At 28.7% G+C, this 22,297-nt stretch overlaps 2 protein-coding genes and 1 long non-coding RNA gene across 5 annotated transcripts; 1 reads left to right on the plus strand and 2 right to left on the minus strand.

Annotated features, from left to right (window-relative positions):
- Window positions 1-1,932: 1,932 nt before the first annotated feature.
- Window positions 1,933-6,156, minus strand: LOC149888838 (octopamine receptor beta-2R-like). 3 transcript variants are annotated; one of them, XM_090088587.1, is made up of 4 exons: window positions 5,934-6,135; window positions 4,777-5,335; window positions 4,146-4,363; window positions 1,933-3,802 (listed from the first exon to the last, which is right to left on the minus strand). In XM_090088587.1, the coding sequence occupies exons 3-4, from the start codon at window positions 4,354-4,356 to the stop codon at window positions 3,201-3,203; spliced, it is 813 nt and encodes a 270-aa protein (XP_089944713.1). In that variant the 5' UTR covers window positions 4,357-4,363; window positions 4,777-5,335; window positions 5,934-6,135; the 3' UTR covers window positions 1,933-3,200. The 3 variants fall into 3 exon arrangements, with proteins under 3 accessions (XP_089944713.1, XP_089944712.1, XP_089944714.1); XM_090088586.1 differs by having other exon boundaries at window positions 4,777-6,153; XM_090088588.1 differs by lacking the exon at window positions 4,777-5,335 and having other exon boundaries at window positions 2,636-3,802; window positions 5,934-6,156.
- A 5,745-nt stretch (window positions 6,157-11,901) lies between these two features.
- LOC149888839 (uncharacterized) lies at window positions 11,902-15,786 on the plus strand. The gene is made up of 3 exons (XR_016452322.1): window positions 11,902-11,990; window positions 12,785-12,846; window positions 15,611-15,786. It is a non-coding gene; the product is annotated as an uncharacterized LOC149888839 (long non-coding RNA).
- A 929-nt stretch (window positions 15,787-16,715) lies between these two features.
- LOC145188837 (solute carrier family 2, facilitated glucose transporter member 8-like) lies at window positions 16,716-21,936 on the minus strand. Its single transcript, XM_090088595.1, has 4 exons — window positions 21,682-21,936; window positions 18,985-19,191; window positions 18,474-18,777; window positions 16,716-17,627 (listed from the first exon to the last, which is right to left on the minus strand). The coding sequence occupies exons 1-4, from the start codon at window positions 21,892-21,894 to the stop codon at window positions 16,876-16,878; spliced, it is 1,476 nt and encodes a 491-aa protein (XP_089944721.1). The 5' UTR covers window positions 21,895-21,936; the 3' UTR covers window positions 16,716-16,875.
- Between the last annotated feature and the right edge of the window lie 361 nt (window positions 21,937-22,297).

Below are 22,297 nucleotides of genomic sequence, written 5' to 3' on the forward strand. Positions count from 1 at the left end.
AATAATTGTTTCATAAAAGTTTTATTTTGTATTTTATAGTTAAAAGAAGTAAAAAAATTTGATATTATTTTCAAAGAAATCTGAAAAATGTGAGATTTTTATTTAACTAAAATAAAGTATTTTTATTTTAAATAAAAGTGTATATTTATTTTGAAGATAATCTTTTGGCTCTATACATTTCAAATTTACTAAAAAGAAAAAAAAAAAGTCTGATTTTTTTGTTTAAATTTCAAGACTTTTCCAAAAAAAAAATGGTAGCAAGTAATTGTATTTTTTTGGTTTATATATCAGCTAAAAAAATGTTCCACCGAGTTCCAAAAATATATACATTTTTTCTAGTTAATTAACATTTCTACTTTTAAATTATAAAGGGATTACTGCGATCTCCTGCGGTACTGGAAGTTATTAAAGAAATACAAATGCTGATAAACACTTAAAAACCTTGTTTTCCGCTATTTTTGAAAGTATTATTTGATAAGTACAACATGTTTGAAAAAGTTTAACTGAACAACTTTAGTATTTCCTGTAATATAAAGTTAACTTAGTAATATAATGTTATTACAGGATGTAACAATGTGACAACTGTTAAAGCCAATTGTTTATGATCATTATATTTATCCTACCTTGAACAATATTTTCGTGGAAAAATAGAAATGCTATCCTGAGAATATACATTTTTCTGAAATTTCTGCAAAGCGTACTCTTTAAAGCATGTTAGATCACACTGTGAGTAGAATAACTGAAATGATTGATATGCCTAATTGTGATCAAGGTAACGAAAGATTGGTTTTGATGGAGCATCAAGCCAAAGTATTTATATACAGAAATACGAGACAAGCAACACAAGTATAGAACTTAAGAGTGAAGAAAATCTTTTACAGCTTTTGTGCCTTTATTGCTCAAAGTAGAAGATGGCGAAATTTGAAAAAATGGAAATCCTTCAAGTTGTCACTTTTGTAGACCTCTTCATCTACAATATAAAAAAGAGATTCCAATTTTATCCAGAGAAGAAGAATCAGATCTAAAAAATCAAATAAATACCTTAAAGACGTTTTTCAAAGTTTTTGATTTTGCAAGAAGAAAGGTGACCTTTAATACCAGCTATAGAGTTGATCTTAAAATGTTTGATAATAAAGTAGTTTACGCACTTACAGAGACAAAATCCACTCGATCCTGCAATGTTTGCAATGCTAAACCCAACGAAATGAATAATATTGATTTTTTAAAAGCAAAAACTGAGAATGAGTCTTGGGGCTTGGAATTTCAGCCTTGGGGCTTGGAATTTCAGCTTTGCATTGCTGGATAAAATACTTGGAACTTATTCTTCATTTGAGTTTTAAAATTGAAATTTAAAAGTATAAGTCAAAAAAAATTGAGGAAAAATTATCGGTAGACTTAAAAAAAAAAGAGATTCATGTACTCTTCAAAGAACGGTTGAGCTTATATGTTGACCTGCCTAAAACTGGTTCTGGAACTACCAATGACGGCAATACTGCCAGAAGAGCATTTAAAAATAGTAAAGTTTTTTCTGAAATTACTAAAGTTGATTGTGATATAATTGAAAGATTGCATAATATTCTCATAACCATATCTTGTGGATATCTTATTAATATCAATGAATTAGATTTATACTGCCCTGAAACAGCTAAACGTATAGTGAGTTTGTAAGACTGGTATGTTATGCCTCCTACTGTACATAAACAGCTGCTGCAGAGTTCTTCTATATCAAATAAATAACCTTTTGCCAATCGGGGTATACTCGGAAGATGCACGGGAGAGTTAAAATAAACAGATAAGAAATTCTAGGATTGAGCACGCGGCAAAAATATCAAGGTTAAACACAATGATGAATCAGATGCACAACCTTCTAGTAAGATCAGATCCAAAAGTATCAAGCATATCTTTTAGAAAACATAAGAGCTATCAAGGAAAACCGTTACCAGATGTAATTATTAAATTAATTGTAATGTAAATAATAAAATAAATGTAATAAAATACAGTTTTTTTTCTCTATGTATCAACATCCTTTAAAAACCATTTTTATAAAAATATCAAGTAGAGTTATATATCAAGACAGTGTGTTTGTCTTGAAGATTCTAAAACTTGAAAAAAATGTTTTTAGTACGCGTATAGTCACCTTAAACGCGCATATACGCGCGTAAGCGCGCGTTATACGCGTCGAAGCTGCGCGTAAAAAAAGTTAGCTAATAAATTTAAAATCTTTGACCCAAAAATTATTATTTTGATATATAATATATTTATTTACGATTTATGTCAAATTTTATTTAATTTGTACCATTTTTTGATCGTTCTGAGCCACTGTGCGTCGCGCGTGTGAACATGGTAATAAGGCTTGTTACATTAAAAGATCAGAACATATTAAGATAAGACAATAATAAATAAAATAATAACAGCATGCGTAGAGAAATATCTGAAAACTTAGTTTTCCTGAAGGTATTTCTATTGGTAGCATACAATTCAAAATTCGGATAGTAGACACATTTTTATTGGATGAAAGAGCTCCTATTTATTGTCCTATAGATTGTTGATAGATTGTTAATAGATTCCCTCTCCCCCTCCCTATCCTCATAATAACAATAAACCTTTCGACTAAACTCGTTTTTTATTTAAACCATTTTCTTTTTCTTTGTAGAAAAAAATTCAACGTGAAGTCAGTATTGATATTTTCATGAAATCGTAATCGTGAGTGAATTTCTGCTGTGGCGTTCCCTGCTGTAGCTTTTCACCCTGTCACACTCTGTAATATTTAGACATATTTTCGATTTTCATATTTTGATTTACCGACAATAGGTTTCACTGGTTTCATAAAGCTATAGTTTTCCATCTACGATACGATTAAATAGAAAGATAAATAATATATTTAGTCAACTGTATTTTATTTCCAGCTTTATTGCTAAAATATCAAGTGAGATTTATAATAAAATAAATAGGAAAACAAATTTGTTATGAAAACTGTGTCAATAATAAAAGTTAAAATATTTTTTTTTTTTAAATTTAAATGAAAAAATAATTCAAGCACCGCTGAAGGCTGTACGCTATCCCAAATAAACGAGCCTCGATTTGTTATAGAAAGTTGTTAAATTAATTCTTCATAAATATTTACTTGCAAAAATAATATTTTCAAAATTAGTTAAAATTTTTATTAAATTTAGACAAACTCGTAAACTTGTATAAAATGACTAACTGCATTTAAGAAAGGATCGAAACGAACGTTGAAAGTCTCGGCTTCTTAAGCCGTATACAAAGAAATTCATCATGCTGTTGCTATAATGCATCAGCTTGGATACGTAGATTATCCAATGTGGAAATTTAGCATCGCAGAACACAAACATCATGTTTATGATAAAGAACGGACTCCAGCAAAGAATGAATAAACCGATTATTACTGATATTGTTTTAGCGGCTTTCAAGTCTCGCTTGAGCCTACAGTTCCCTTTTGCCTTTGAGATAGCATAGCAAAAGATGGCACAGTAAGAAACAATAATGATAAAAACCGGAACAAGATACGCCAAAACAAATAAGGATAACGTGTAGGGTCTCATCGCTTTTTCAAAATTAATAACAAACTTTGTGCCAGTTAAAATAAATCCAAAAGACCACGTTGCCGCTATAATTAAAATGACCGGAAGGGGAGTTAAGTTAAAATGACGCACCGGATATTTGACAGCATACATTCGTTCTAAACTAATTGCTGCTAAGTTCAGAATTGAAGTTGTACCGCATAGTACATCAAAAGCCATAAAATATTTTGCAATTTCTTCGCCTTCAATAAGACTTTCGTCTAAAATAAAAGAGAATCTTACTCAGTCTAAAATTAAAGAGAATATTACGCAGTCTAAAATATGTAATGCCTTTTAGCTAAACGTTTACGCAAGTGCCAATAAATAGCTGAAAACAATTTTATCACAATACCGGTAATGATATAAAAGTTAGCGAAATTAAATATATGGTTAAAGAAGAAATTATATTTATATCTGTTCTTCATACCAAGTAAGAAAATATGAAGCATAAGTAATAAAATGCATGATGAGAGAAAATGTAAAACGCGTTCACAAAGCTCTAGCAAATTATAAGGAAGCCATTAACTAAAAGATAATTTAAACTTAAGTATAAAAAATGCTTACCTATTCTATTGACAATCCAGAATGGAAGCGATAAGCATACTACCATTAGGTCTGCAACAGCTAAGTTTACAATAAAGTAATTTCTTAGAGTCTTTATAGTTTTTGAACCAACTATAAAAGCGAGGATTATCATACAATTTCCAACAATGGCACACACAGCAATAATGACCAAGGTAATTATTTCTAATATTTCCAATGAAGACTTTGACATTTTACTTCTAAAGAGATTTATTGAAGATTGTGTACAGTGAAATGAAATAATACAAACGAATATAGTTTTGCTTTTATTTCAATTTGAACATTTTTTTAATTTACTTGCAGGTTATTAAATAAATCAAGTTCAGCATTTTTCCAAAACGAAAAAAATACAAAAAGAAATTTTTTGAAATAGCTTTCGTTACATCTAATTTTGCATTTTAAAATATTTTTATAAACAAAAAATCAAAACCATAAATTATAAATATGAGTCGATGAAATTTCGAGCTCACTAAACCTTTGAGAGAAATCATAAGCTCCATTTTTTTAGTCCGTTTTTTTCTCTAAACGCCGAGTTTGTTCATTACCTTTCTATATACATATTTATTTAAAATATTACTAAAATGCTTTTTTTAAGCAATCGAATTTATCATACCTGACTCAAAAGCTCTTCGAAAATCCATAAACCATTATTTCACCGCAGAAAGTTCCATTATTCAAGTAAGAAAATAATTTATATGGGTCCATGCAGTGGCCAAGCTGTATTTACTAGCCTACTCAACACGAGCATCTGGTCATTGGTTACGGAGTTTTTAGAATGATCATTTTAATTTAACGTGGGCGAAGTTATCAACTTCCCCCAAAAAACTGGCATCGGAAAGTTGAAAGCCTCCAAAAAACTATTTTTTAAACAATAAACTTTATTTTGAATTTCAATTTATTAGTACATTATTTATTTCAGTGTTTATCTAAATCTTTATAAACAACTTTTTTTTTACTTGTTTGCGTCATTTGCATTACATGCAGGAAATACATTTAAAGTTATTAATATTTAATATGTTTCTCTTCAAAAATTTATTACATATTTTGTTAAATAACTTTCAAGCCCAATATAGTTGAAGAGAAAAAAAAACCTGATCTGTGTTTTTTATGTTTAAAAATGATTGCAAAAACAACTTTTTGAACGTAACACCTTCCATACCAAATAGATCGCCCTAAACAATAAAGTTTTCTAAAGAGCATTTCTCATAAGAAATAAAATGGCTACTTTACAGAAAAAAATTGCCGTTCAAAATTTTATTTATTTATTAAATAACCAATTAAAATTATGAAGATCTCTTGTGAAGTTTCACAATTCTGTACGTGTTGGTCGTTGTTCTGCAGCGTGGTAGGCCATTAGCCAGCAGAGTTATAGACTACAATTCTGCAGTGTGATAGGCCAATTCAGCTTTATCACGGGAATGTGCTTTAAAAAACTAATGAAACGCTTTTAAAATTTAATTTCCTTTTTTCTTTTTGGTACTGAACACAATCTTTGCTTATTTCTTGTATCAAAGTTATTATTTACATTTAATATTACAAAAACATTCCCACCGTTAAAAAGAAAAGTAGAACTAATGTTTGTTTCTGTATCGGTCAAAAATTCATAGGGTGTGGTTAAACATAAGAACCCCCAATAGATTTGCAATAGAGAGATTTTCAAAATTAAAGCAATAATTTATTATTGGCTTTTGAAAGGTAAATTTTGGAGCCGGATAATACTGTTCGTTTCTTACGCCACTAACCTTATGTTGCATTTCTTATGCCACTAACCTTAAAAAATGATTTGTAGCCAAACTTTAATTCCGCCTTTACAGGACCATGACACCGATTGTTACTTCGAAAACAAAGATAGGATTAGGTATCCTAACCTTTCCTCCGCTAATCATCTTAATCATCTTTGAGAGCTTACTCAAGGTTAAATTTGAGAGCTTTCTCAAGTGTTAAATTTTTCAAAAATTGGAAATTTCTATTTTTGAATGCAAAACAGATTAACAAACGAGGTATTTTGTGAGACATTTTATAATCTAGTTGTTTTATTGTTTTTAGAAAATAAAGGAAGCCGCATTTGCACATATGCAAACTGCACTGATGTGGGTTAAGAAAATACCACCCCATATGTTTAAAGGTTATTAAAAATTTACAATCTTATCGCTTTAAGATATCGATTTAGCGGTTTTGTTTTACAAAAAAGAAAATTTTAAAAAATTATTTACAATATTTTGTCAGTCAAAATTTTTATTATTTTTTTTCACTGTTTTTTTCATTTACAAAAAATAGATTTAAATTCTTATCATATAATTAGAAATGTAAATTTTTATACAACTTTATCAGTGCTTTTTATCGTGATACAGCGCCACTCTTATCATTTGTCTTTTGTGCGTCTCACTTTTCATCTCTTTTTTTTTACTTTACTTTGGGTATTGTTCTATTATTTAATTGTTTGATGATTCGATTGTTTAATTGTTCGATTGGTCTACGATTCTTTTTTCGAAAATTCCTGCGCAATCTCTTATTCAACTCGGTAAATCCACATTGCACAACAGTTTGATGTAATATTAGAAACTATTGCATTAATCGTATTAACAAGGATATTTATATATTTGTAATTAACTTTTATTATTAAGTATTAACAAGGATATATATTTTACCAAAATAAATATTTGATAGTACGATTAACGTAATAGCTTCTAATGTTTTCTTTAAATGAATAAGTTTCAATCGTAAAATATTTAGATATTTTTTATTTTTTTGTACGTTTACATAATTCCGTCTTACGTGCGTAGAAGAAATACGTAGATTATTTAATCAACCAAAAACATTCTTATAAAGCTCTCAATGAAATAAAAAATTGGGGAATATGACGTAATTAGACGTCATACTCCCCGTTTTTTTAGAAATTTTAACCCAATTTGAGAAAAGCTACTTATGTGAATTTTTTAACTTTTTATTTCTTTCTTCTAATTTTTTAAATGAAAAGACAAATTCAATTAGTTAATAATAAGATTTGTTGAGGAAAAATCTTGTTAACTCAATTTAATAAGCTACATTTGATTTGGGTCATCTGATTGTTAATATCACATTAAAATACTAATCTAAACGTTTATTCTTTCGCAAATGAACAAATTTAGCAGCTTAAAATTTCACTTCCGCTGATCACCTTCTATTTCAAAACAAAGAAAGTTGTCCGATTTCACAACTTTTCGGATTTGCTTCCTTTCATCATGTGCTGATGCTTATCTATTATTTCTGACAATTGTAAGCGAAAAACCACCGTTACCAGGCTTCATATCATCGAGCTGTTTAAAAATCTTTAACATTAAAGTCTGAAGTCTTTCAAGTAAAACATTTAAAAATTCAAATTAAAAAAAAAGTTGCAGTTATTGATGTTCTTTCTAACGGAGCAGATTTGTTCTTCTGAACCCATTTAAAGGCGTTGGTCAATGTAAATATTAACAAATATATTACATAAAAACAAGTATTCAATGAATTTTAAAGACTTTATTTTTGTAAATTTCACTTTTAAAACTTAGTTCACAGTTTCAAACGTTGAAAAGCGACGGAGAGCCTTCCCTTCCAATCATGGATTCACTATTCACAGATCTTAAAGAAAACGCTGATATCTGAAGAAAAATTTATTTAAAAGAAAATTTATTCCTTGACAAACTTGGAATTAGCTTTGTTTTTCAAGCATGAAAATAAAATTTGCAACCAAAGCAAGTAAGCTATACCTCAAACAAATGTTACTATAATGTCCAATAACCTAACGACGTCGACGACAACATAAAAAAATAAGTTTTAATATTTCTACTTTTACATAAAAAGAAAAAATATCGCTTATCCAAAAGCAAAACAAAGAAGTTAAATAATATCATTCTAAAAGATATATTTGAAAATAATATCATTCTAGAAGATATATTTGAAAATAATATCATTCTAGAAGATATATTTGAAAATAATATCATTCTAGAAGATATATTTGAAAATAATATCATTCTAGAAGATATATTTGAAAATAATATCATTCTAGAAGATATATTTAAAAATGTTTCGCCAAGATGTTTCGTTCGTAGCGTGTAACTTTTCAATTACAACGATGAAATTGTTTATGAATTTGCTAGAAAAAAAAAATCAAGGAACAAAATATCTAGAAATTTAAAATTGTGCTGTTTTTTAACCTATTTGCTTTATTATCAAGACGAGATTAGGGGAACTTAAAACGCTCACCCTAACCCCTAACATTTTGTATTAAATTTACTCAAAAAATATTAAAACACAGTATTTCCGTTTTCCCAGAAATATATTTTATACCGTCTTCAATAATATATTTTAGGGTGGTTACAAAAAATGTTATTTAAATTGCTTTGAAGGGAACCCCTAAAAACTTCAACATTTTCTTTCATTTTTTAGTTTTATATTGGATAACGCTAAGCAATACTGAAACATATTACAATTCGAATTGCAACGTTTTTTTTTAAAATTGTTTCCGCTTTAACAATAAGCCTAAAATCGGAGGAAAAAAAAACTCAAAAATTTGCTTCACGGAAAAAAAGATTTTTTAGAAGTGTTTAAAACCAATAAGACTTTTAAAAAATATCTATCTAGCATTTTATTTTGATTCGAACTAAAGTTTTTTGGACAGATATTTTTGAATTAATGTCGGTGCCCGAATATGAATGGATTACTGTGCGATTCTAAAAATATATTGGAAAAGCGTAGAGGTGGACGCATAGGATATTGAATTTGGGATCCTGTGCATTAGGTTTATGAATTCTTTTGCTTTTTTTTACATTTCTCAAAGTATCTTTTTTGCATAACTCTTATTATTTATGTCAAAAAAACATAACTTTTTTCATTTATGTCAAAAAACATAGCTTTTCATTTATGTCAAAAAACATAGCTTATGTTTGTATTTGAGTTTTTGGATATAATTTTTCAAAAGAAAGAGTGGCTGTTAGAAACAGAAAAATTGCAAAAACTTGCTTATTTTTTGTCGATTTTCACACTAATTTCTAAATCTTTAAAAAATTTTGTTTAACTTTAAAATAATATATAACTTTATAACAGTAACCAAGTGAAAAATCCATTACAAATAAAAAAATATTGCAAATGAAGAATATCTTGATTTCTGGGATGTTATGGTGCTTATACCTAAAAAAATAAAAAATGAAAATAAAACCGACGAAGTCGTAGTAAAATAAATCGTAGGAGAATTTTATCTGACGTTAAATTAGACAAAAAAATAAAAAAAAACCGACGAAGTCGTAGTAAAATAAATCGTAGGAGAATTTTATCTGACGTTAAATTAGATAAACAGCAGATGTTTAAAAAAAAATCAAAAAAAAAAAAAAAAAAAAGCAGGTATGCATACAAAACTAAAAAAAAAAAGCAGGTATGCATACAAAACTAAAATCATCGTCAAATGGTAACAGTTTTCTCACTAAATAAAAGGAATCACTGTGAAAAAATTTCTAATATTTATTGTAGAGTATTTGTCGAAAGAATCTTTGAAATGAGTACACTTCAAGTGCTTACTTCTTCCATGTAGCAAGTTTCTACACTTTTTACTTCATCATTTTTATAATACTTTTTTTTACATTCATTTATATATTCTATATGCACTTTCATCTTCTTCCGTTTTTCCTCAGTAGTAAGTTTAAATTGTTGAATACAAGCTAATAATTTCCCACCATTTATTCTAATCTGAAAAATGGGCGTGCAAGTGAGTTTTTTTCAGGGCAATATCTTAAGTACAACACTAAAAAGCTGTTACATCAGTGTTAAAGAGTGTAACCAAGGATGCAACTCGACTATAAATAACTTTAAATCTTTGTGGGGTTCAAGGATTCAAATATTCCCTAAAGGGTAAGGTTTTCTTGAGCAAATCATTATGTTGAGAGTATGAGGTCTAACTACGTCATTTTGGTAAAATACATCCTTGTTAATACGATTATCTCCTTTATCTCCCTATTATTTCCCTTTAGGATAAGGTTTTCTCGAGGAAATCATTACAGATTTTTGGAGTTGTGTCCTCTTCACATATTCGAAAAAGTTAAACTTAATTGCAACTCATTTTCAATCAACTCTTTTTTAATCAACTCATATAAGAATATTGTTTTAATAAAATAACAATAGGTTTTTTTTTTCATTTTGCTAATCATTATAATTAAATACAAACTTGAAACAAACCTAAACGACCTAACGATCTCAATTTTACTAGCTCCTGTTTTGAAATAGCAGATGTTCCACGCTTCGAAAATTCGTTTTTTAATGCGATGCTTTATCTTATCAAAAATATATAGTAATAATATTAAAAGCGATAAAATAGCAATAACAATCCACATGAACTGTCCAGCAGTTTCATACAAATTCTGATTAATTTATAACATATCTTTGCATATTTTCGTAGTGTATTTTGGGGCAAATCGAAACAGTTTGCCTTTCTTTTTACTTTTCTGTTATGCCTATCTTTTTTTTTTTTTTTTTTTTTTCATTTTAAAGTGTTTTCCATTATTTTTTGCGCAGCATTTGTGAAAGAAAACGGCTTTTAATTTTAACATGTTTCGATTTGATCAAAATTTCCAATCGAAGAGAAATTCTACTATACAAATTTCCACATATAAACATTTTAATGCATAATAGCCCATGAATTGACTTTTCAATCATCTTTGCGTTGTTTTTCTGTATGGAAAGTTTTTAAATTTTGTTTGTATAAATACATAAATTTTTTATTATTAAAAGATATTTCTGAAGTAATATGCTGCAAGAGGAAAGTGCGACAACAATTGTTAAACATGAAGAAACTTCCGGAACTTGTTATAAGATGATGTATAATTTTATAATGGGTGATATCCATTGTTATGTAAATCTATTTAGCTAGATACTGGTAAAAAAAAAGTTAATAACATTATATGTTAGTATGTTATAATAAAATAATAAGCGAGGGGTATTATTTTATAATTTTTTTTTGTATTTAGCTCTACCAGATTTTTGAATAAATTCTTTATTTACGCTTTTTCTGATTTTTTATCTTAGAATATTCCTTATAGTAATATATAAAAGTAAAAACTGATCAGGCTTCTTAGAATGTTGACAGGACCTTTTTAAGAAGTTCATGCGCCCTTGGGCTGACGTTTTTTGGCACCCTAATCCAATTACCCTTAGGCCTTGAATAGACCTTCCTTCTTCTCTTGCGTAGAAACTTTTCCACCCAGAAAATTCTTATTTCGCACCCTAACTCCTGACCCCCGTTTACTATATATTTGAAAAACTGCTTGCTAGAACATTTAAAATTTGCTTTACCTAAAAAAATCTCTTCAGTATTTCTTCTAAAACAGACTCTTAATACATCTTGTATTTGAATTTCCGATTTAATGGCATTCTAGTTTCAAGTTGAGAATTCAAGTTAAGAGAGGTTTAAAACGATAGCTTTTAGACAAAAATAAAAGTTTTTTTCTTTAAAATATTTTAAATTATATCATTTTAAAATGTTATTGGTTTTGTTTATTTGTTATGCATAAATTACTTGACTAGAAAATATTTTTTTAAGAATGGGACGTTTGTTAGTAATTCGTTCTATTTGGATTATTTTTATTTTTTTTTTGGTAACTTTCGGTTTTCATAACCTGATTTCTTTTTTGTTTATAAACTCATTTCCCTCGAAAAAAATAATCAATAGTTAAACATTAAAAGATAAATTTAGTGTGCAACATTTTTTAAAATATTCTCTGAGTTAGGAAGTAAAAGTTTTAAGTTCTATATAGCGCTTTTAAAGACTTTGCAGAGAAGTACTATTTTTATAAAGTTTTCGTCGCCCCACTGCAAATGTTAGTAAGTTGGAATGTAAATATTTTATTTAATTCGTTTATTAGGTTGATATTATAAGATATTTGAAAGTCGATATTATCATAGTTCTTCCACCAACAGTTTTAAAAATCACGTAACAAATTTTTGCACATATTCAAATGACAGCGCATTATTTACATAAACATAAAAAATTTAAAAAAATGTATAAATAAAACGTACTTGAAACTTTTTTTTAGTTCTTAAGCGCCCTAAAATCACAAATCGCCCCTCGCCTATTGCTCAATGAATAAGGCGACCCTGAAAGTTGATATAAAAAATGATATAACATCAATAAAGTCAAAGCAGATGTCTCTGTAAGAAACTTGTAGGATTTTCAGTTTTTACAACGTCCTATTAAAAAAGCTTAAGGTGAAAGTGATATACATGCCAATTTAAATGAGAGATTTTGAAACGTGATTTCCAGTGAATAAGAGCAACAGTTGAAAAAATATATTAAAGATATTGTTGTCATTTCATGGTTTGACAATGATGGACATTAGATTAATTGTCTTTGAATTTTAAAAAAAAAAAGCATACCAAATAGCTTCAAATAGGATAATTAGCTAGTAGGAGATGACTTTTTATGAGGCTTTTTAATTTGACAACCGAATTTGTCAATGTAGAAGCAGATTCTATATAAATAGAGTATTTGGATTGAGTAAAGTTTTAAAACGTATTTCAGTAAATTATAAAAAATGTTAGATGATCATTACTTTGAGTCACATCAATTTTTTGGTTTTCATGTGTCCACAAATTGTTAAGAGTAATTTTTTCTAAAGGGAAATGCAGTGTTTTATCAATGACAAGAGAAGAAAAAGGAGTAGCATCAACAATTTTATATGTAAGTAATGCTGTTATATTCCACCCATGATGTTATTTAAACGTAAACATAAGAAAATTTCACTCACAGATTATGCTCCAGTTGGAACCATTTTAGCGCGTTCAGAAAATGGCTTGTTAATAGATTTTTTTAAAATTTTGTTTAAAAATTTGGAGTAGCATGATAAGGATAAAATTGTGTTTGTTATTATATATTTGTTTTAATTCTTTTAAAAACTTATACAGATCAAATCTTTAAAAACTATGATTAATTTTTTGAATAATAACAGTTGAAATGTTGATTTTTCTTCAATTTATGAACATTTTCCTGAAAAGGTCTCACATTGCCCCGGGTTACTCCCCTGCCTATTTTAAGTTTCAACTTGAATGTGTTTGTTTAATGAGACCAATAGACGATAAATAAACAGTTTTTGCGTTAAAATATTTGATATTAAAAACAAATAGTTGTTTCGTGGGAACAGATTTCTAATTATTAAAAAGTATTTTCAACATTTATTATTTAGGTTTCTTGTTGCGATATTAATTACTGTAACGGTGATTTAATTTTTAACACAAGTTTAATTTTTGACACAACGTCAATAAAAGGTATATTATCAGGTAATTAAAAATCAGTTAACATAGCCGTTACTTCGGCAAAGGTTAATTAAAGAGGGATTTTGTCATTAGAAGTTAGCAGCTTTACTTTTAACCTAAATATTTCTGTTGTTACGTTAAACGCTTATTACCTAATTTTTTTTTTTAAACTTATTATTACTAATATTGTTACTGCGTTTAATAATGTTAACAACTGATTTAAGTTGCTAATATTGTTATTAAAAAATATTATTAAACTCTTTTTACAAATTTGAATTAATGACAGGCCACCTTGTTCAATATTAGTGGCCTCGTAAAAAAAAATTTTTTTTTTTTTAAGTATCTATTTCCTTAAAACTGTGTAGTGTGGATAAGGAAAATATCTCAGTATAGCGCAGTGTGATGATTTTCAATAAAAGGAAAAACAAATAATTCTTTAAAAAATTGATTGCAAAAAAGTTTAACTTTTGCTATCGATGTCAGTTCTTGCAAATACAAATCTTTGCATTTACAGTTAGCTGCCAAAAAGTTTTCATTTTGTTTATGATGTGTGGCTCTTATGTGTGGCTCTTAGTCCAGCTATGGGTTAAGCTAATGCATGTTACCAACTAAATTTAATGCAGACCAACGCACATTATTTCAACATCTAAAAAGTCTAAGTCTTCGCTACTACAGGCGAACAAAACCCCCTTATAATATTTTAGAACCGTGGTCCCCAATCATTTGCCCGCGGGTTATCTTTCTTAAGAACATAATTGATACTTCCACTATCAAGCAAATCAATGACATTTTTGGCATAATGAGCCGAAATTAAGTCAGGCCAAAAGACGTACTTTCTATCAGAGTATTATTCACGTAAGAAATGGAACCAAAGCACTTTCAATTCAATCTATTTTCTACTTATTTTTGCTAACTGAATAGCAAGATTTCTTGATTTATTATCAAGTTCTAACTTTGGAACTATTATATACCAATATTTAGCTTTCAAATCTTGAAAAGCATTCCTGGGGCCACTGGAGTAATTTCAAGAGCTGTGGAGTTTGACATTTGAAAATAAGATTCGTCATCCAAAAATTAATTCTTCTTAAAAAATTTTTTATACAAGCGTCCGAATTTTGGCCGAATGACAGCTCTCTGCTGCCCAGACTACTTCGCTTGTGATTTCTCGTGACAGCTATTTGATATTTAGTTTTTAACAACCTATGAGTGTGGGGTGGTCAAAATTTTGAATTTTGAGTCCTTTTTTAATGTTTGCTTTGGGATTATTTTCATAGCAGCAAGTTGGTTGATTTTATTTTTTGTCATTTTTTTTTTCTTTTCAAAATATTTTAGTTTTTCATATACTTTTCTCATCATATCATTTACATTATTAAAATACCATCCATAACTTTAAATTATGCGATATACGGTTGAACTTGGGTCATTTTCCACATTAAATACACTTAAACAGTTTTCCTCGTGTAAATGTTACTTTTTGTAGAACTTGTGCACGGGATTTTTTACACTCACCATTTTTTTTTTGAGCTCATTTTTATTACTAAAGAGGAATTATGTTTGAATAATACAATTTTGTTGTTGTAATTACATACTTTCTAGTTTACATAAACACAAATAAGTTTCTACTTAAACATTTGCTCATAAATGTTTGCTTTTTGTGGAGTTCCATTTTTGAGGGAACACCCGTTATAAATTTTGACACTGCAATTCATAGCTTTATAAAAAAAAATATGTATATATACAGCACGGTAAAAAGGTACTCGCTAAGTTTTCTATCTTTTATATGTTTTGTTTTGATTGTTACAATCATGAAACAGTAAACATTCAGGTGATGAATGATTTAGCCTAAATCATTTATGTACATAGTTAATGATGTGGTCATGGACATGATTAAGCGTAATTAAAATGTACATTTTTATCCATTTCTTGTTATTGTATTGAAAAGCAGATGAAGCTTTTAGTCTTTTAAGATTCGTTGTAATATTAAAGTTTAATCCGTCTTGAAGTACTTTATTTAATTTTATATAATATGCGGTTAATTTATTTTTTACAGGCTTCCAGCTTTCATAAATATACGTTCTAAATTATTAAGGCCTGCGGCTGTAGATGCTACTAGGAGCCTACCTTAACTTGTAATACTGAAACAGAGGGAAAGTTAAATTGAACTTAACTAAAAACTGTACTTAATTTTTTAGATCTACAAAGTTGGAAACAGTATGACTACTCTCAAACACTAACCCTCAATTACCGTTTTACAAAATGATCCTCAGACCAAGTTAGCATTCCTGATAGCCGTTAATAGGAGGGCGAGCCCCATGTTGATCGGGTTTATTTCCCTCTCACAAAGTGTGTTAAAGATAAATGTGTTGTTTTGCGGCTATGTTGTAGTGAAAAAAAAAAAATGTAACGTAGTACTTTATTCCTATTATAATCATACCACGTGTGATATTAGCTACCAAAGGCAGGGTTAGAGACACCGAAGGACTCACGAATTAAGACTTCCACAAAACACTTTTATCATGAAAAGTTTCTTTGATGAAACTAAATAATTTCCCTAAGGATTTGCTTTCTCAAATCAATCAAAAATTTACCATGCTTTTGCAATATATTCTAAATTCAATGGTGCTAAAAATAAGCTAGACTTTTTGAACTTTTTGGTGCTTTAAGTTTAGTGACTCTTTAATGAACCATACGCTTATGACTTATGGTCATTTTTAAGGAAACCATTGTAACGTAATAAAGCATGATGACGAAATTCTGAAAAAGATAACAATGAAACCTTTATGCCCCCCTCATGTTTTAGATTGCAATACCACTGTCGAACAAAAATTGTTGTAATTAACATGTGGATGTTTTTTTTATTTATTCAAAATATAACTGTTTTAGTCCTTTTATCATAAGCACAAGCATATAATTTTTGCATATATGGCGAGTTTCATAACTGCACCAAAAAACATCAGAATGGGTAAAAGCTAGTATGTTGTTTTACTTTTTTTTTAAAAAAACACACTGCGGCATTAACATTTTCTGTTTCGGCCAGATAACCACCAGGTTCAAAGTGTTCAAATAACATTAAAAATTTGAAGTTGATAAAGATAACCCAACGATCTTTCCACAAACTCGACTAATTGAAGCGATCAGTAAAAGAATATAAGAAAGGTTAGCACTGCTTAAATGAAACAGGTTTGGTTCCTCTGAACCGGACGTTATTTAACTTAAAAAAACATATTTTACCGAATACTACTAACGACTATTAATACTTTAAGCTAACAAGTATCCAAACAAACACTGACACAAATGTAATTAGGAAATGATTTTTATTTTTATATACTTTTTTTTTTTTACATTTTATTTTATTCGATAACTATTAGCTCATCAGTTATATATATTACATTTGTTATAAAATATGTTACAATAGAAAAAATATAAAAATGTAATAAATATAAAAAATGTAACAAACTTAAAAAAGATAATTACAAAATCCGTAATAAATCTGGTAATAATGCTCAATATCTTCAAGCGATTTACAGCCAGTCTCAGGAACAAAATAGTATACAAAAAAGAGACTAGCCAAGGAAAAGGCTGCGAAAACCCAAAAAGCTCCCTGTTCATGTAAAGCTTTCAGCATAAAGTAGAAGAATCTTGTCACAACAAAGGCAACTGTCCAGCCCACACAAGTCACAAAACCACCAGCCAAACCCCGAGCACGAGGAGGAAATATTTCAGACATTATCAACCATGGTATAGGACCCCAACTTAAGGAATAGACAATTATAAAACCAATAACACAAATGTTAGGGAGCCAGGAGATGTCATGGAGAGGAACAGAATGGGAAATTTTCTCTCCCAAAACTGAAACCGGGGTAAGATTTTTATCAATCTGAAAATCAGCAATATCAAAAAAAACTCCAAGAAGAATCGAAAAAAGGGACATAAAAAAACTACCGAACATCAAAAGAACTCTTCGACCTATCTTATCAATAATAAAATAAGAGACAGCTGTAGTAACTACTTGAGCCAAAGCCACAAAAAGGATAACTTCTTTGTAATGAACTACTTTTAGACCGGCAGTCAAAAAGATTCTCATGTCAAAAAACGTTACTGCGTTTATACCGCACATCTGTTGAAAGATAAGCAAAAATGCACCAATCATCAACGGTCGAAACAATCCAGGTGTTGTAAAGTCATTCAACGAAGCAATAGTTTGGTAATCTAAATAAAAAACGCTGAAACGCATTTTGATTAAGTCAAATTATTTACGTAAAATAAATATGCAAACGTGACTTGCAACCGTTGGTAAGCAGGTTCGGCGCTATGTAAACGTAATTGATGTCTATCATCGTCATTGTAACCACCCATTGTAACCGCCAGGTTAAATTTGGGTTTGCTCTTAAAGATTTTGTTATTATTAGTGATGTTAGAAAAGCAACTCAGATAAAGTTTTAAAATGTAAATTGAATCATTTTTCCAACGTTTAATTCTTCTTAACGCAACAACACTTTTCTCTAGTTGTTTTGCATACTGAGGGTGGTATTTACTTACGTTGCCTTTCCTCAGAGTGTCTATATCTATTTACTTTATGGGTTAGTTTATAGGGCACCAGTAAACATGTCTCGTCTAATTGTATTCGTATATGGTTTGTATAACGGTTACTACGTCATACTTTGTCTGAAAAAAGGTTTTGGATATTGTTTTGAGTTCCAGCCGAATTTGGAATTACTTCTATGGATTTTCACATTTTCTAAAAATTTTAAAACAACAAAAACAAACAAAAGTTATGCCTATAGGTTCAGCCTTTTTGATGTATTTTTCTCTGTATTTTTCGAACAATTTTTAAAATTTTGTCTGAATGGTGTCGTGCTTTTTAAATGATACAAAATTAAAATAAATAAATATATAAAAGAAGTAAACCTCCAATATTTAAAAAAAAAAGATTATAAAAAAACTTTTCAACAACTAAAAAATTATAATACTAATAAATTAAAGAAAAGTTTTTTTCATTTTCTTAACTTAAAGAAAGTGAACTATAATTTAAATGTTAACATAAAAAAAACAGACCTAGATTGTTCTGAATTTCAAAACACTCTCCTTCTATATCATAGAATGGACCACGAAGCCACTGAAGTTCTTGTAAAGCTAAATGTCGCTTTTTATTTGCAAGAAGCCACCTTGGAGTTTCGGGTATCATCATAGCTAAAGCAGCCATAACAAAAACAGGAACTATTCCAATTAATGCAGCTTGTTGCCATGTGGAATATATTCCCACAAGATAAGCCAAAAATATGCCACTAGTCACACCTAGTTGATGAAAAACTCCTAACCTCCCTCGATTACAAGCAGAAGATACTTCAGTAATATACAACTATCAAAAATAAAAAATAGGAGTTCAATTTTAATTTTTAAAGAAAACAAAAAAAAAAAACAAAAAAAAAACAACAACACCATAGAATGGAACATAAATTAACAAGAGATATTACTTTGAAAAAACTAAACAACTTGCATCATCAATTGTACTTTTTTTAGTAATATTACTGTAAAACATAAATTTCATATCATAATAATAGTCTACCGGTACTGCAAGTGAACATAAACCAACACCAACACCTGTAAGAATTCTCCCAGCAAACAATACTGGCAGATTTGAAGCATAGCTTATCAAAAACCATCCTGGTGTGTAGAAAAAAGTAGATATCAATATTGATGATCTTCTCCCACATTTATCAACTGAAATCCCAGCCATTATTCCTCCTATTACTGCACCAACTGGCACTAGAGACTAAAAAATAATATAAACTTAAATTTCCTTATGGCTACAAAACAAACCTCCAAATAAACTAATATTTCAAGAATGTGACACAAATTATTGCGGACTTACTAACAACAAAAAAACAGTTCTAGTTTTATAGGTACACACACACACAAATGTACAAGTTACTTTTACAAAATCATAATTAGCAATAATTACACTCATGGTGTGGGCCTTTCAGAGTAAATATGGAGTAATATTATAAAGATTCTTTCAAAATTTAAAATAAAATTGTGGAAAAGAAAATATTGTCAATGATGTTGTATATTTTCGGTTTATTACATTTAACTAAACAAGCTTTAAAAGTTAACATTAGCAAATTCACTGGTTATTTCGGAAAAATTACAATATACACTGGTAATTTATGTTGAGTGTTGCTACTTCATTTTAATGTTCCTGACACATCGCTGATCCTAGACAGTTTTTAACTTCTTACAGAACATTAAAAGATCTTTCAGCTACTGCCATACAAAAAGGCAAGGTTAAAGAAATTTGAAGCACAATTGCTATATATATAGAGAAATATGTTTACAAATTGTTGTATGTGTATGTTAATAATTTTATACTGTAATTCTGCCAGTTTTGTGCTCAGTTTAAAATTCATTTTGTAAACATATTCCAACATTAGTTCTTCTACAACTTCATTAACTATTTCATTTTTATATTATTCTAGTAATAATTTTGCCTTTTGAAACTATATTCTCTGAATATGGTAGATTCACTTGAGCACTGTTAGTGTTGTAATACACAGTTAGAAAAAACTAATTTTCAAGTTTTTTAAACTTTCAAATTGTTTGTCTTGAGCCAGCTTTGGGTCAATAATTTGTTACAATAAATATTCTTCTCCAGGATTGTTTAACACCTTAATAAGCTTTATTCTAACTGTGATTTCATTGTAAAAAAAAAAAAGCAAGTACTATTAATCTGACAGATACCATAGATGGTCATAGATGGGATGATCAAAGTAAGAGATGGTCAAAGAACTTTTCCAATAAATTATTGCAGAGACTGCCGCACTCTTCTTACAATAAAATTCACTCTTTTTTAGTTTGAATAAACTTATAAACATTCAGATCTTCATGACATACATTACTTCAGCCATCCACATAACTCTGTAAAGTCTAGCCCATGCAATGAAGTGAAGCAGTCACTAAGAATCCTTTGTAGTCAGCACCAAGAGTTCTTTGTAGTCATTTTATAGTCAGAGATGTTCAAGTTAACCTATAGCAATACCAATCACTAATCGAGTATGTTAGCAACAGCATTTTTTTTAGGAATAAAACTAAAGATAAAAAAGTTTTACAACATTTGATCAATGTAGCCACTATCATATACAATCACAGCTTACAATCCTGGGCTGCATGTATGCCCACACTGAAAAATTGAGGGAGCTCAAATCAGGTGAAGAAAGTTGAGAGATATGTTACAGTTAAAAAATCATGGTCTCAGCCAGATTTACAGTCTTTGCTGTGTGAGCATCATTTTAAAGAAAGAAAAAATTTTGTCGATCAGGGAAAGTGGCAACAATCCAAGAAAGGAATGAGCTTTCAAAATGTGATCCAGATACTCTTTAGTGCCCAATCTTAAACCTATCTTAAGGCTAAAGTTTCTCCTAAAAAGACAACTTTAAGGAAAGGAATGACCTTTCAAAACTTGATCAAGAAATTCTTTAGTCCCCATTTTAAGCCTGTCTTAAGGCTAAGGTTTCTCCTAAAGAAATAACTTTTTGGTTTTAGCTAATGACCTGACACTAATATTCTTTTTGATAACCTTTCTCACTGTTGCTTTAGACATATTAAGGCCTTTTGTCATCCTTCTCATTGATCTGATGAAATTCTTGTCAATATGACTTTTGATGGCACTAGCTCGCTTAGGTATGACAATTGAAGATCACAGATCCCCTACTGTAACAAAGATTTGTCCACAACTGCATCACATAAAACACAAAGAAGTTGATAAACATTTTCTCCAGATGCTAAAGTTAACAGTCAAACAAAAAATTTTCTATCATCAATATCCTCAAGCAAATTTCCATCCAAATGAAAGGTTAGAGGAAAATTAGCTTTAAAACTCATTTTTACACTGCTTTTTATTTGCTCTTGATGATTTGAGGATAGACTTATATTATAACCTAAAGAGTTATAGGGTTATATATTAAAAGGTTATATATATCTTTTGCAAATCACAGATAAATGCATTCCTATTTAAAAGTACCCATAGTTTAATAAAAGCAAATAAAAATGATAAAAATAACAACAACAATAATAGTAATAGTAATGATAGTATGATAGTATGATAGTTATGATAATAATAATAATAATAATAATAATAATAATAATAATAATAATAATAATAATAATAATAATAATAATAATAATAATAATAATAATAATAATAATAATAATAATAATAATAATAATAATGATAATAGTAATATATAATATCTCAAAATAAACTTACAGTAAACCAGGCCAAGTATCTTTTTGATATTTGTAGTATTTGATCATCTTTCATATTATTATGAGTTTGTGATGAATATCCAACAGCATACCCAAAACAAAGAGAAGCTGTTGAGGCAACAAATGTGGCAAATAAAGAAGTCCAAAAGCGTTCTTTGGCTCCATATATGCTACTCTTAGATACTAATGGAGTCAGCTCTTCCTCTTCAGACATTATTTATAATACATTCTGGTGTAATGAATCACATTATATATATATATATATATATATATATATATATATATATATATATATATATATATATATATATATATATATATATATATATATATATATATATATAATAAGTTGATATTTAACTATCACCATATTTATGTAAAAAATGTCACGCTGTTTTATTGATTTTGATAGATGATAAACTTTACAAATATGAACGGCTGAGTAGAAAAAAGGATAATATTCCATATACAATAATAATACATAATACAAAAAATAAACTGAGAGCCATTTTTTAGGCGAATAGCAAGTTCAGTAAATGAATTTATTTAAGATATAATTTCATAAAAACTAGATTTTTAAATTTAGCCTTGTAGCTGAGTAGAAAAAAGATAATTTT

This window comes from Hydra viridissima, unplaced genomic scaffold, assembly GCF_058129835.1.
Source record: "Hydra viridissima isolate aposymbiotic clone 2 unplaced genomic scaffold, HvirCarnegie_v1 scaffold_5, whole genome shotgun sequence".
In the NCBI taxonomy this organism is placed as follows: domain Eukaryota; kingdom Metazoa; phylum Cnidaria; class Hydrozoa; order Anthoathecata; family Hydridae; genus Hydra; species Hydra viridissima.

What these genes read in the sequence shown, in the direction of transcription:
- LOC149888838 (XM_090088586.1), bottom strand. Translation starts at nt 4,356, where the DNA reads ATGTCAAAGTCTTCATTGGAAATATTAGAAATAATTACCTTGGTCATT. An exon ending in CTGGATTGTCAATAGAATAG is followed by an intron (nt 3,803 to 4,145) that starts GTAAGCATTTTT and finishes CTTTTATTTTAG; the next exon opens with ACGAAAGTCTTATTGAAGGC.
- LOC145188837 (XM_090088595.1), bottom strand. Translation starts at nt 21,894, where the DNA reads ATGTCTGAAGAGGAAGAGCTGACTCCATTAGTATCTAAGAGTAGCATA. An exon ending in GATACTTGGCCTGGTTTACT is followed by an intron (nt 19,192 to 21,681) that starts GTAAGTTTATTT and finishes ATTATTTTTTAG; the next exon opens with TCTCTAGTGCCAGTTGGTGC. An exon ending in TGAAATTCAGAACAATCTAG is followed by an intron (nt 17,628 to 18,473) that starts GTCTGTTTTTTT and finishes TTTTTTATTTAG; the next exon opens with ATTACCAAACTATTGCTTCG.